A 13,827-nucleotide genomic window follows, 5' to 3' on the forward strand; every position below is an offset into this window, starting at 1 on the left:
CTTCCAGAATGCTCCTGTATTTGGCTTCATTCATGTTCCCATCAATTTTAACCATCTTCCCTGTCCCTGCTGATGAAAAGCAGGCCCAAACCATGAGGCTGCCACCACCATGTTTGACAGTGGGGATGGTGTGTTCAGGGTGATGAGCTGTGTTGCTTTTACGCCAAACATATCGTTTTGCATTGTGGCCAAAAAGTTCCATTTTGGTTTCATCTGACCAGAGCACCTTCTTCCACATGTTTGGTGTGTCTCCCAGGTGGCTTGTGGCAAACTTCAAACGAGACTTTTTAGGTATATCTTTGAGAAATGGCTTTCTTCTTGCCACTCTTCCATAAAGGCCAGATTTGTGCAGTGTACGACTGATTGTTGTCCTATGGACAGACTCTCCCACCTCAGCTGTAGATCTCTGCAGTTCATCCAGAGTGATTATGGGCCTCTTGGCTGCATCTCTGATCAGTCTTCTCCTTGTTGGAGGTGAAAGTTTAGAGGGACGGCCGGGTCTTGGTAGATTTGCAGTGGTCTGATACTCCTTCCATTTCAATATGATTGCTTGCACAGTGCTCCTTGAGATGTTTAAAGCTTGGGAAATCTTTTTGTATCCAAATCCGGCTTTAAACTTCTCCACAACAGTATCTCAGACCTGCCTGGTGTGTTCCTTGGTCTTCATGATGCTCTCTGCACTTTAAACAGAACCCTGAGACTTTCACAGAGCAGGTGCATTTATACGGAGACTTGATTACACACAGGTGGATTCTATTTATCATCATCAGTCATTTAGGACAACATTGGATCATTCAGAGATCCTCACTGAACTTCTGGAGTGAGTTTGCTGCACTGAAAGTAAAGGGGCCGAATAATATTGCACACCCCACTTTTCAGTTTTTATTTGTTAAAAAAGTATAAAATATCCAATAAATTTCGTTCCACTTCACAATTGTGTCCCAGTTGTTGTTGATTCTTAACAAAAAATTAAAATTTTATATCTTTATGTTTGAAGCCTGAAATGTGGCGAAAGGTTGAAAAGTTCAAGGGGGCCGAATACTTTCACAAGGCACTGTACCTGTAGCCACAAAGCTGACTGCTTATTTCACTTATAATTTGTTTTACAGCATGCAAAGAAAAGACTACGGTATACAGACATGTTAACTAGAGAGAAAAATGCGTTTTCCTCAGAGGGACTCCTTAATAGCCACAGTTCATAAGTCTTAAATTTCAGCCATTGTGAATTGCTAATTGCACGGTTTCAGTTCTGACTTTGAATTAAGATCGACTAATTGTTCAGCCCTGGAATGTGAGTGTAGGGCAATATGTGTTTAAGTTTCTCTTACTGGAGGGTGAAACAAAAAATAGAAAAAATAATATTAGTAACCCTTTACAATATAATAGTATGTAGTAGTTAAAAGGAAGAAATGCATAACAACTTGATAGTTAATGCATTGTTCATATGTCTGTCCATAGTCCTAATAACTCCTAATCCAGACCTAAACAGTAAATAATAATAAACTACAAGAGACCCAAAGATAATGTGTTAGTAAATCATTGAGAAATAGCTAGTTTATAATTAAAAATAATATAAATTGATCACATTCTCCCATTTTCGTCATGAGCCATTCCTGAATAACTCTGATTGTTCAACATTAACAGAGGAAAAATTAGTTCCTCTCAAAGAGGTTTGAACCAGCAGCAACAGAAAGTCACCAGTACAAAAATGACATATGCACTATATATGCACAGACTTTACTGTACTGTAAGTCATCTTGTATTCTGAACTAGGAAAAACTCTGAGTTGCACTGAAGGAGTGACATATAATGCTGAGTAGTTACTCAGTAGTCCCTCATTACTGAATGATCACCGCTACCTGCCGTGTCCAGCTGCCCTCAAGCAAAATGAAGAATCTTAATGAGTATTTATTGTTCCTCGTTATCTTCACAGTTATTTTTAAGTAAAAAAAACTGAAAGGGGCAGATTCAAAACCCTTTTAAATATTTTTTTTTGACATTTTACAGCAAAAGATTGTTGCAGAGGTCATTTTGAATTTCTTTGTACATAACTCCATAATCAGATAATACTGTCAGCAGCCACAAAGAAAAAAAATGGCATCTGTTTAGAAGTAACATGTTCTATAAATCAGGCTGTGCATGATATATAAACAAGCTTCTTTATAAATCCTTCAGAATATAGACTGGAAATTTTGGTGCATGCATGTTCTCGGGGAAGAAAACAAAGTTTGTAAAATTCCAAACCCAAATTTTAACCCTGAAAATGGTCATTTTCAGGGTTAAAATGGTGACAACTTTAACTGATAGACATCACCATGAAGTCTCCTCAGTTTATTACTTGCATTTGTATATTGTGCAATGTGCCAAATAATTCACAAGTTTGTGTTATCTGATAACAATTTTATCGCAATAATAATGAGTTGAATTAGGCCATTGGTGCATGATAGGTGTCATTTGTGAAACAGTTTTAGAACTTTTCAGAATATATTTTTAAATATATCATTTAAAATATTTGGATATAATCCTGATTACATAATGAGGTTATTGTGGGAGACATGAAGGACAGTTTTGACGGTTAAAGGTATACAAATAATGAGGATGTTTTTTTTCCTCCTGTTCAAGTAGCATTTTATTGCAGAGGCAGCAGCAGGAAGCTGTAGGTGTGGTGGTATGCTGACTTGACACCGGTGAACTTGTGTTGTTCAGTCTGTGGGTGATGTGCTGCAGGTTGGACTCTCTGTCGGTGTTCTCTGTGCCTCAACAGAGACAACAACTGCAGTAGAAGTCAGCACAACAGCTGCTCAGCTCACTGCTAGATTAGCCTGGAGCTCCTGTTCTACCAACACAGGTATGTGGCTTTTACACACTTTACATGATGTATGAGAAGAAGTCCAGCTGTCAGTAGCCGCTAATATGGACATGGGCTCACATTTAACTTATAAAAAGTACAATTTTGTAATAAAAACAAGTACTGCTGCCACAATACACTTAGTATTAGTCAAGATATAGTGGTAATAGTCATTGTTACTATGGTTATAGTATTAATTGGAGCAATATTCTTTATCATGGCATAAATCATTTTATTTCACAATATTAATATATACCATTTATGGAAAATAAACTGAGATGTTGTCACTGTGAATCATTTCACTAAACAACATGTCCTGTTCTGGCTTATAAATCTTTAAATCATTCACCGTCATCGATATCTAACATTGCCCAATATTATGGAAAAGTAAACACAATATAAACAGCTTTCTAAAAACTCTTATGGTGCTCTGACTCTTAAATTGTCTCTTAATATAGATTATTATATTGTTCAGTCCCTGTATGCCAGAAGCAGTACAACATGTCTGTCATCAGAACCAACATTGCAAGGCAGTAATGTTAGCAGTAGTTGCAGCAGTGGTAGTGTTAATAATAGAAATAAAGCCCTAGTAACAGCAATAGAAACACTGGTGAAATAGCAGTAGTAGTAGATAATATAGAAAAAAGATGTAGTCTTAGAAGTAATAGTGATAATGTGAAGAAGCATCTGTGATTCTAAGGTTTGCCCTCAGTTGTAAGAGGGAGCAGACAGCTGAGGCCACTGTACAGTATAATACCGTCATTATGGAACAGTGCAGGAATTCAGCTGTTTCATCTACGAGCAGTTGTTGCAGTCATGTCTCCCTCTTGTGTTAAAGGGAAATCACTACTTAACACTTGAGTCACACAGAATTTGCCATAAATATTGCATTAATATACTCTACTTTTCTCCAGGCTGAGCAGCTGGACTCAGCAATGACTGAGTTTGTGAAGATTTTGATTTTGATTTTGGCGCTGTCAGGCCCAACCAGATGCCAAAACAGAAGGAGGAAGGGACAGAGAGATGAGAACCAGGTCATCGTTAATGAGACCAAAAGTAAGTGTTGCAGCATTTATGATTGCAGAGTATCAGCTTGTCTAAAGATTAATGTGCAGGAGCATATTAATATATATATATATATATATATATATATATATATATATATTGTAGTAACACCATGAATGGCTTCAGAGGTGATGCTGAATTGACACAGCTTCTCATCACAGAGTTTCATAATTCGACTGATTAACCTAAATAGACAGTGGTGCTATGTGCAAGCTCTGTTAAGACAGTTTAGATCAGTAACAACCCTGAAGTCAACTGTCTGTCTTACGTCCTTTAAACTTGTTTTTAGAACAGCAGCAGCTGAGCAATGTAAATAAAATACATTTACATAAAGCCTGGAGCCCTTCTAATGCTGAATGTATGAGCCAACACTACTGGTAGAAGAAGTACTGAGATCATTTAATCAGCTTTATTAAGCCCCTTGCACTCCCTTCCATTTATTTGTCAACTTTCTGTCTAAAGGCACACATTGGTGATGTTTCCATAAAAGCTGTGGCAGCAATTTTTTCCTTGGATTAAAAATACCTCAAAATGTAAATGTATTTAATGACATTCCAAAATTGATCAGTAATTATATTTAACAATGGAACAATATTGATACAATATATTGTTAATATTTGTCCTCATTATAAACAGGAGCTGAATTGAAATTTTTTGACACTAGCAACATCTGCAATAACTAGAACAACACACAGAGAGTACAGTCCTCCACAAAGCCAATGGCCTATCTCGGAATTTCATGGCTTCCTCCATTTCCTCCATGTTGCACCTCCTCACCAAGTTTTATTAAATTGTGCTCATATGCAAACAGCATTACTCAACACTACCTTGAGAGAAGTTCTGCTAATCTGATATGAAAATGTCAGCAAGGCATCTCCTGACACACACTGCGCATCAAAGGGTTAAGTGGTGATTAGCTATTACTCATGACATGTAGCTAATCTGATTGTGTAGAGGGCCGAGACAGAGTCACTACAGACAGAAGTAGTTGCATTAGATCATAAGCAGCTTATTCTTTGAAAACAGTTGTTTTTATAAATCAATAATTAAAAATACTCACTATTGCACCTGTTAATCAATCAAAACGGTTATAAGTCCAACCTTAGAGCCTAATGTGTTCTGAAATATGCATGTATTCTGACTGAAATGAATTTTAATGGAAAACTGTATCCACTGGTGCTTGGAACCTAACTGTCAAGCTGCTATTAGAATGTAAGTCTGCATCTTTCTCTCCTCCTTAGCACTAATCTGCCCAGTGGAGATCATGTTCATTGTTGATAGTTCAGAGAAAGCCAAATCTCTGCTATTTGAGCAACAGAAGGAATTCATTCTGCGCTTTAGCACCAAGCTCATGCAACTCCACTCCGCCGGCTGGCGTCTGCGCTTGCGCATGGCCGCTCTGCAGTACAGTAGCACTGTGTCAGTGGAGCACAACTTCAGAGACTGGCAGGACTTGGATGTCTTTCAGAGCCGGGTGGCCTCCATGACCTTCATCGGCCATGGCACCTATTCTGCCTACGCTATCACCAATGCCACCAAGGTGTTCAGCCGAGAGACATCCTCCAGCAGCCTAAGGGTGGCACTTTTGATGACAGATGGACTGGACCATCCACGCAGCCCCAGTGCTGTGACAGCTGCTGCTGAAGCCAAACAGCACAACATCAGGGTGTTCACCATCAGGCTGTCCGGACTGCCCAGGGAGGGTTCCATGGGTTCAAAGCTGAGATCTATTGCCAGTGCCCCTCCACAACAGCATGTCCTCAGCCTCACTGACAGCCACCTGGATGACAGACTTTTTAATGAACTGGTCAGTAATGGTAGTTTTTTACCCTCACTATAGTCTACTAACACTGATTTGAAGCTATGCTAATGATGCTGTTACGCAGACACTAGTATTCAGAAGTAGAAAAGAGAATACAACAATTCACACAACAACCAGAACATTCAAAATGGAACAAAAGTAAGGAAGATAATGGAAGATCTGTACTTTTTCTAACTATATAAGGCATATGGAGACCAACGAGCACGACAGCAAAAAGACACAAGGTTCTGATACAAAACAAAAAAATGAGTTGATGTAAACAATGACATTTAATATCATAAATAATAATAAAAAAAAACATCTGTAAGGTGTAAATAAAGCTACCTTTAAGATTTTTAAGATTTTTATCTTGCACCTTCTGCTATGTTTGCACTGAAAAGGAGAAGCTCTCCAATCTCGTTGTACATTGTATACTGACAATAAAGCACATTCTATTCTACTTTATTCTGTAAGTAAATAGGGAAAAGCTAGTCATTGGCCTGTTAGCTCCATTTTTAAGATTTTCATGTTGAACTTTAAAGGTTACCTTTTAAAAAATATGGTTTGTCTGTTGCTTTTGTTCTTTCAGAGTATGGTTGTTAAATCTGGGGTAAGTAATGTGAAATTTTTTAACTAATGTCACACTTATGATTATTTAATTGGATGAGTGTTTCATCTCTGGGATTTTTTCTTTAATTTGCAATTTTGTAAATCTGTTTGAGCTGATATGCATGTCGTCTTTAATGCTGTTAGCACACTAAAAAATGACTTTGCAAAAAAGGAAAAGTATATATGAGCATATTTTAAAAAGTTCTTGGCCTTACCTGCACGCAAGAGGCATAACTCCCATCTGATGGCATAACTTCACATTATTACTATTGCATTACTTTGTATCACTGTTCACAAAAAGTCGAATGTCTGTTGTCATTGCTTTGCAAGGAGAGGAGCACTTCAGCTTGATATGCTGTCATGGATAGTGCACCTGTCCACACAGCACAGCTGAGTAAGGTGTGTGAGCCACATTTGGCTGCTTCTACCACCTGTGCTGTGTGGGCACGCACAGCAGCCACTTAAATGCTTGATTCATTCAAAAAAATCAATTTTTTTGGACAGTCATATACTTGATGCTTCATATATACAATATACTTCATAGTATATAGTTATGCTTTAAAATTGGAGTTACAGCCCTTGTTTCTACATGAGACCGAGAACTTTTTGAAGTGCCCTTGTATTAAAGTATGTAATATAGTTTGCTCTTTTCCTATGTCTTCTTTACAGTGTCCACAACCAAAGACCTGTCTGTGTGAGAGAGGGGAGAGAGGTAATCCGGGAGCCCCGGTGAGTCTGTTATAGCATGGTCATTAACAGAAGTAGTCACTGTACTAGAAATTTGGGGGTGTGGACAATATGACTGAAATTCCATGCTTCTCAAAACCAAATTCTGCTTCATCAAATCCATACATTTCACATAAATGTTTTAATTTAGGAAAAAAAAACGTCTGCAGTTTGACTCACTGAGCGATAATTGTGAGCTTCATACAGCTAAGGGATGAGTAATCTGACTCATGGATGTAGGTTGCAGTTGTAAGGCTGCCACTGGCCCATCATTCCAGTCGGCATTCTCTCCCTTTTCACTTTCACCCTTATCATAGTGAAATTGAAATTGACACTGAAAATTTTGCCAAACATTTGGATTGTTCAGTAGGCAGATGTGCTAGTTTTTATTTTCCCCCACCACAACAATTCCATCTGTCACTAGGAAGCGTCAAAGATTCATACTTCACTGAGCCCTGCCCATGTTGACTGTGATTAGTTTGAAGAAATGCAAACAAGCCAGAGAATGTTCTCCCCTCTTTAGCAGAATGTTAGTTTTGTGCACTCAGACCATTATGTTGTACAGAACAGGCTGGCTAAGCAAAAGCAAGGCCTCGGCAATCAAGAGATGGAAATGTGCATGGGCGATAGATGCTTTATCTGTAGCATTAAGAAAGTTTTTTTTATGGAACATCTAATAGTTCAGTACGCTGAGCAACCACTGGGGCAGTGGTGGGTCAGCAGGTAAGCTTCTGGCCTGCTGATCAAGAGGTCAAAGGATCAAACCCTAATGCTGCCACTGTTGGGCCCCTTAGCAAGGCTCTTGACCTTGCCTGACCCAGTGCTCAGGGATATGCAAAAACAGCATTTCACAATGCTATAATGTATTCATGACCAATAAAGGCTTCTTCTTCTGAAATGCATCAGATACAAAATGCCGTGAAAACACAAAGTTCAATTGCATGGACAAACTCTGAACACCCTCCCCAGCTTATAACAGTCAATCATATCTTTTTGTAATGGAACCCCTTTTCCCTCCATCACTCTCTCCATGGCTTTCTGTTGGAAGCTGGATTCACTTTGTTTTAAATCCTCACCTTTTTTACGGGAGTGAGGTGTACAAACATTGCTCTGGATTAGTCCATGTGCACAGATGAATAATCTGCATATTTTTTCAAGGGGATCCCAGATCCACTTCCTATACTGCTTTATGCAGTTCAAGAAATCTAGACAGAGAATCTGAGCAGAGATATGACATGCTTCCTTTCAAAGTAGGTACTGGCTGAAGGAGTATGCCCAAAGCCAGTCAGTGGGTAGGTTAAGAAACTGAGAGAATCTACCTCTAACAAAATGTGTAGATACGTTTGCTATTCTTTTCAACTGATCATAGGATTCTCACCACTGAGCTCGTAGCGGCTGGAGTTTTACTTTACACTCCATAATGTTAAAGTGTGTTACCAAGTATAATGTTCATTGTATTTGATGAATCCTATATAAAAAAAAAGTAAATATCTTTTTCAGGAAGTAATTCTGAAAGAGAAAAAATTGAGTTTGTAAAATCAGACTGGAATGATGAATACGATACGAAATCCTCATTGAGGTCTTGAAAATGAAGATATCCATCCATCCATCCATTCTCTATACACCGCTTTATCCTCACTAGGGTCGCGGGGGGTGCTGGAGCGTATCTCAGCTGACTCAGGCGAAGGCAGGAGACACCCTGGACAGGTCGCCAGTCTGTCGCTGGGCGAAAATGAAGATGTGTTTTGTGTAATAATAAAATTAGTTTGACCCAGTGCTTGTAATAGGTCTTAACAATAAATGCACATATATACAGATATCACAAGTTTCTTAAATGTTTACTGCTAATGCCTAGTTATAGCTAGATGGTCAACCAACCAAGCAGCCAAATTCCTAGTACATTTCATTAAGGTTACTGTAATCTAACAGTAAGTGAGGTAACATGAAACGGGAAATGACATGAAACAGATGGACCGTCTGATCATTTATCTTGATGTAATTAAGCCTAGAAATTTGTGCTTGGCTTTGAAAATAGCAGTTTGACAAAACAACCGAAAAACAAAGGTCCACTAACAATTTTGTTGTGGAGCTTTTAAGAAACTATCACATTGAGTTGATTGGCTTGTGAAACTATGTTATCATAGTTTAAAGTGATATTGCCCAGTCCTTGTAACATCCCCTAACGCTGATGAATATCTTCACTGAATGTATTTGACAATCTTACTAATAGTTTCTGTGTGCAAAAATGTTAAGACAAGTAGACAGAGAGTGAGTGAGAGAGAGAGAGAAATGTGTGGAGAGGAATGGGGTAAGGACCTGCACCAACGGGCCATGAGCTTATTCAAACTCATGACCACTGGGGATAGTGGAGGACTATAGCACCTGTTTATGGGCCACCACTCAACTTGTTGGGCCGCCAAGGCGCCCCAGTCAGATTTAGAGTTAGGTCAGTGTCATGGTAATGGTCTGCTGTTTTGGCCCGATATCATGTACACTCTAGTAGTAGTTGGCACAATGTATATCTGATAAAGTAGCCTGTACCAGCTTCATGCCCAGCTATGGTTGTGTCTGCTGCCTTCAGGTTGGCAGTGACTTCCTCAGCCACACAGAGTCCAATAAGCCTCACAGAGTGGCTTGTTATCCCAAGATAGCCTGGCATTCTCTCAGTCCAGCACCCACACCCACCAGCAGATGCATCTGGCCTGTTTCCAAAGCACAACAGAGAAAAGATATTAAAGAGCAGGAATGTTTCCCATAATGCAAGTGTAGCAGGTTGTGAGAGGCCTGTTTTCACTGGCAGAACTCCAGAACATAGGCCCTTGGAAAGAAGCAAAGGTCAAGGATGGAGGATTAGACACAAGCAAACATACAGGCTGTGATGATCTGAGAAAGTGTTGCACTGAGGTCCAGGTTTATGTTGGACAGGGGTTACAGACAGGTCACACTGAGAATGTCCTACCTCACTTTTGCTTATGCATACATCAGTCCAAACTTAGCAAAGGGGGCAAATATTCTCATTCGGCACAATCTATCCCTTTACTTTCATCTAGGGGAAGCCAGGCGAGCCAGGATCTGATGGAGCTCCAGGTCCAAAGGGGTCTCGTGTAAGTCCCTATTGTTTCCATAATCCATTGCTGTTACCAGAAAGATTCCATGAAGTGTTGTTTTACGTGCTGTGTTGTCTGGGTTTGGTCACTGTAGGGGGAACCTGGTATTAATGGACGACCAGGAATCGAAGGCCTTGAGGTAATCAAGTAATCAAGTTTAAATATATGGAACTTTTCATTATAATGTTCTGCAGTATTTTTAAAGTCTGCTGTTTTTGATTTTTTTTTAGGATTCATGTGATGTCTCTTTTACATTTTAAAGTGTTCCAAAGTTCAAAAAACTACAACTTGCATCTGCAAAGGTTATAAATGATCAAACTCATCTGTTTAAAAACTAATTTTTGTACATGGGACAATTTGTGTTGAGCCACATCTACATTTTTTTGCCAAAGATACAGGTCTGGACAATGAACCAAGTTTTTTGACATTATCCGTCAGTTCTTAGAGTTTCTTATATGTCTATTAATTGCTACAACAGCCACTATGTTATAGCACAAGTTAAGTAAACCGCTCATCATCAAGTATAGAGCTGCAATCAACAGGCAATTAAACTGCTAAAGCTGGAACTGACATCTTTAAACAGGAGAGGGGTCCAAGCACCAATTAGCAGGTAGTTATAATGCAGTCCTGAGATTCATCACCAGGCATTTTCACCCCTATTAATATATTAAGTCACTCCTCACCACAGTTTAATTTTAAGTCATCAGAGACTATTGTCCTTAACAGGCCAAGATTTTGGGGTGAGAATATATACCTGGGTCAATTAGCACTAAGGAAGCCTCTTGAATGACAGAGGCAATATGTCTTCAAGAACCAAAAAAGAAGTCAGTTTGCCTGCAAGTGTAGCATTTAAAAATTATGACAAATAAAATCATCTACATGCAACAATTCATGCAATATTAGTCTGAAATATTCTGTGCTCCCATTACTTTGTAATCTGTTTTATACTGATCAGTTGAATGACTGTCTGCTGTCTAATGGAAAATATAAAATGTATCTTTTTTTAATAGGGAATGCCTGGTAGCAAAGGGGAAAAGGTAAGTATCATTATTATTTTTTTTAATTTTATTCATGTATATTAGCATGAATCATCACAGCAGAACCAAAAAAGAAATCTTTTAACATATTGCAATGTATTACACAACAACCCATTTCCATGCATTTTCAGATGCTCCTTTAGTTTTGACGTAGAAATCACATACAGTATATAAAAAAGAGTACTTGCGCAGTATTAGTTGAATGTCAAAGGATTCCAAATTGTAATTGTTAACTTTGAAGTTGAACAGTAGGTATTTTATCTTATATTAGATTAAAGCCTAAAAGTTTAGACATATAATACAAGCACCACAGTATAGGAACTCAGCAGAAAAATCAATATATCTATAATTACTGAGTTTCAAATATTTTATTTTTTCAGTACTTCATATGTCCACCTGTATATATGATGACAGACTCAACGATTCAGTAATTCTTACTCATTTGGAGCCATGATGCAAATATGCAGATAATTTGACAACCATGACCATGCTGTTAGGACTAATTAATAAACTGGAAATGACATCACATGATGTGTGGCACAGCTGTATCACATGTCCGTTGTTTTTTCTTACACCCTACCACTGTATTTTATGATCTTTGTAAGATTAGCTTAACAGTGTTCAAGACAACATACAGTATACAATAAATTAGAACTCACATTGTGGCAGAATGTAATGAAAATGTACAGATGTCATGCGTGTTTATTTTTAAAATACACACTTGTGCAGTGTGAAGTATAAAAGTGTTGTGGACACAAACTAGTACCATACACAAAGAGAGGGACAGATATTTTGATTATATGTTACATCTGTCCTGACCTCAGCTTGGTCTTTATAATCCCCTACATAGCTTAAAGCTACACACGTGGACAAAATTGTTGGTACCCCTCAGTTAAAGAAGGAAAAACCCACAATTCTCACTGAAATCACTTGAAACTCACAAAAGTAACAATAAATAAAAATTTATTGAAAATTAAATAATCAAAAACAGCCATTACTTTTGAATTGTTGATTAACATAATTATTTAAAAAAAACAAACTAATGAAACAGGCCTGGACAAAAATGATTGTACCTCTCTAAAAGATTGAAAACTATTTGACCAGAGTGACATGATTAACTCAGGTGTGTCATTTAATTGACATCACAGGTGTTTCCAAACTCATAATCAGTCAGTCTGCCTATTTAAAGGGAGACAAGTAGTCACCCTGCTGTTTGGTGAAAAGGTGTGTACCACACTGAACATGGACAACAGAAAGCGAAGGAGAGAATTGTCCCAGGACATCCGAAAAAAAATGATAGACAAACATCTTAAAGGTAAAGGCTATAAGACCATCTCTAAACAGCTTGAAGTTCCTGTGACAACAGTGGCTCATATTATTCAGAAGTTCAAGACCCACGGGACAGTAGCCAACCTCCCTGGACGTGGCCGCAAGAGGAAAATTGATGACAAATTGAAGAGACGGATCGTTGGAATTGTATCCAAAGAGCCCAGAGCAACCTCCAAAGAAATTAAAGGTGAACTCCAAGGCCAAGGTACATCAGTGTCAGATCGCACCATTCGTCGTTGTTTGAGCCAAAGTGGACTTCATGGGAGACGACCAAGGAGGACACCACTGCTGAAAAAAACTCAGAAAAAAGCCAGACTGGAATTTGCAAAAATGCATGTTGACAAGCCACAAAGCTTCTGGGAGAATGTCCTTTGGACAGATGAGACCAAACTGGAGCTTTTTGGTAAGGCACATCAACTCTATGTTCATAGACTCAAAAACCAAGCATACGAAGAAAAGAACACTGTCCCTACGGTGAAACATGGAGGAGGCTCAGTAATGTTTTGGGGCTGCTTTGCTGCATCTGGCACAGGGTGTCTTGAAAGTGTGCAAGGTACGATGAAATCTGAAGACTATCAAGGCATTCTGGAGAGAAATGTGCTGCCTAGTGTCAGAAAGCTTGGTCTCAGTCGCAGGTCATGGGTCTTCCAACAGGACAACCATCCAAAACACACAGCCAAAAACACCCAAGAATGGCTGAGAGAAAAGCGTTGGACTATTCTAAAGTGGCCTTCTATGAGCCCAGATCTGAATCCCATTGAACATATGTGGAAGGAGCTGAAACATGCCATTTGGAGAAGACACCCATCAAACCTGAGACAACTGGAGCTGTTTGCTCATGAGGAGTGGGCCAAAATACCTGTTGACAGCTGCAGAACGCTCATTGACAAATACATCCATCCTCTATACACCGCTTTATCCTCATTAGGGTCGCGGGGGGAGCTGGAGCCTATCCCAGCTGACTCGGGCGAAGGCAGGGGACACCCAGGACAGGTCTCATTGACAAATACAGAAATCGTTTAATTGCAGTGATTGCCTCAAAAGGTTGTGCAACAAAATATTAAGTTATGGGTACCATCATTTTTGTCCAGCCCTATTTCATTAGTTTGTTTTTTTTAATAATTATGTTAATCAACAATTCAAAAGTGATGGCTGATTTTGATTATTTAATTTTCAATAAATTTTTATTTATTGTTACTTTTGTGAGTTTCAAGTGATTTCAGTGAGAATTGTGGGTTTTTCCTTCTTTAACTGAGGGGTACCAACAATTTTGTCCACGTGTGTATCTCTGGTACAATGCATCAA

The 13,827-nt window shown here is 38.7% G+C and overlaps 1 protein-coding gene across 1 annotated transcript in view; it reads left to right on the forward strand.

Moving 5' to 3' along the window:
* Positions 1 to 2,405: 2,405 nt before the first annotated feature.
* The window catches only part of col28a1a (collagen, type XXVIII, alpha 1a), a 43,065-nt gene continuing 31,643 nt past the window's right edge, over positions 2,406 to 13,827 (forward strand). Inside the window, exons 1-8 of the mRNA XM_051955138.1 lie at positions 2,406 to 2,848; positions 3,763 to 3,904; positions 5,155 to 5,720; positions 6,304 to 6,324; positions 6,993 to 7,052; positions 10,100 to 10,153; positions 10,251 to 10,295; positions 11,167 to 11,193. Coding sequence (XP_051811098.1) covers positions 3,784 to 3,904; positions 5,155 to 5,720; positions 6,304 to 6,324; positions 6,993 to 7,052; positions 10,100 to 10,153; positions 10,251 to 10,295; positions 11,167 to 11,193 — 894 coding nt within the window. The 5' untranslated portion in view covers positions 2,406 to 2,848; positions 3,763 to 3,783. The remainder of the gene's footprint in view (positions 2,849 to 3,762; positions 3,905 to 5,154; positions 5,721 to 6,303; positions 6,325 to 6,992; positions 7,053 to 10,099; positions 10,154 to 10,250; positions 10,296 to 11,166; positions 11,194 to 13,827) is intronic.

This window comes from Acanthochromis polyacanthus, chromosome 11, assembly GCF_021347895.1.
Source record: "Acanthochromis polyacanthus isolate Apoly-LR-REF ecotype Palm Island chromosome 11, KAUST_Apoly_ChrSc, whole genome shotgun sequence".
NCBI lineage: Eukaryota > Metazoa > Chordata > Actinopteri > Pomacentridae > Acanthochromis > Acanthochromis polyacanthus.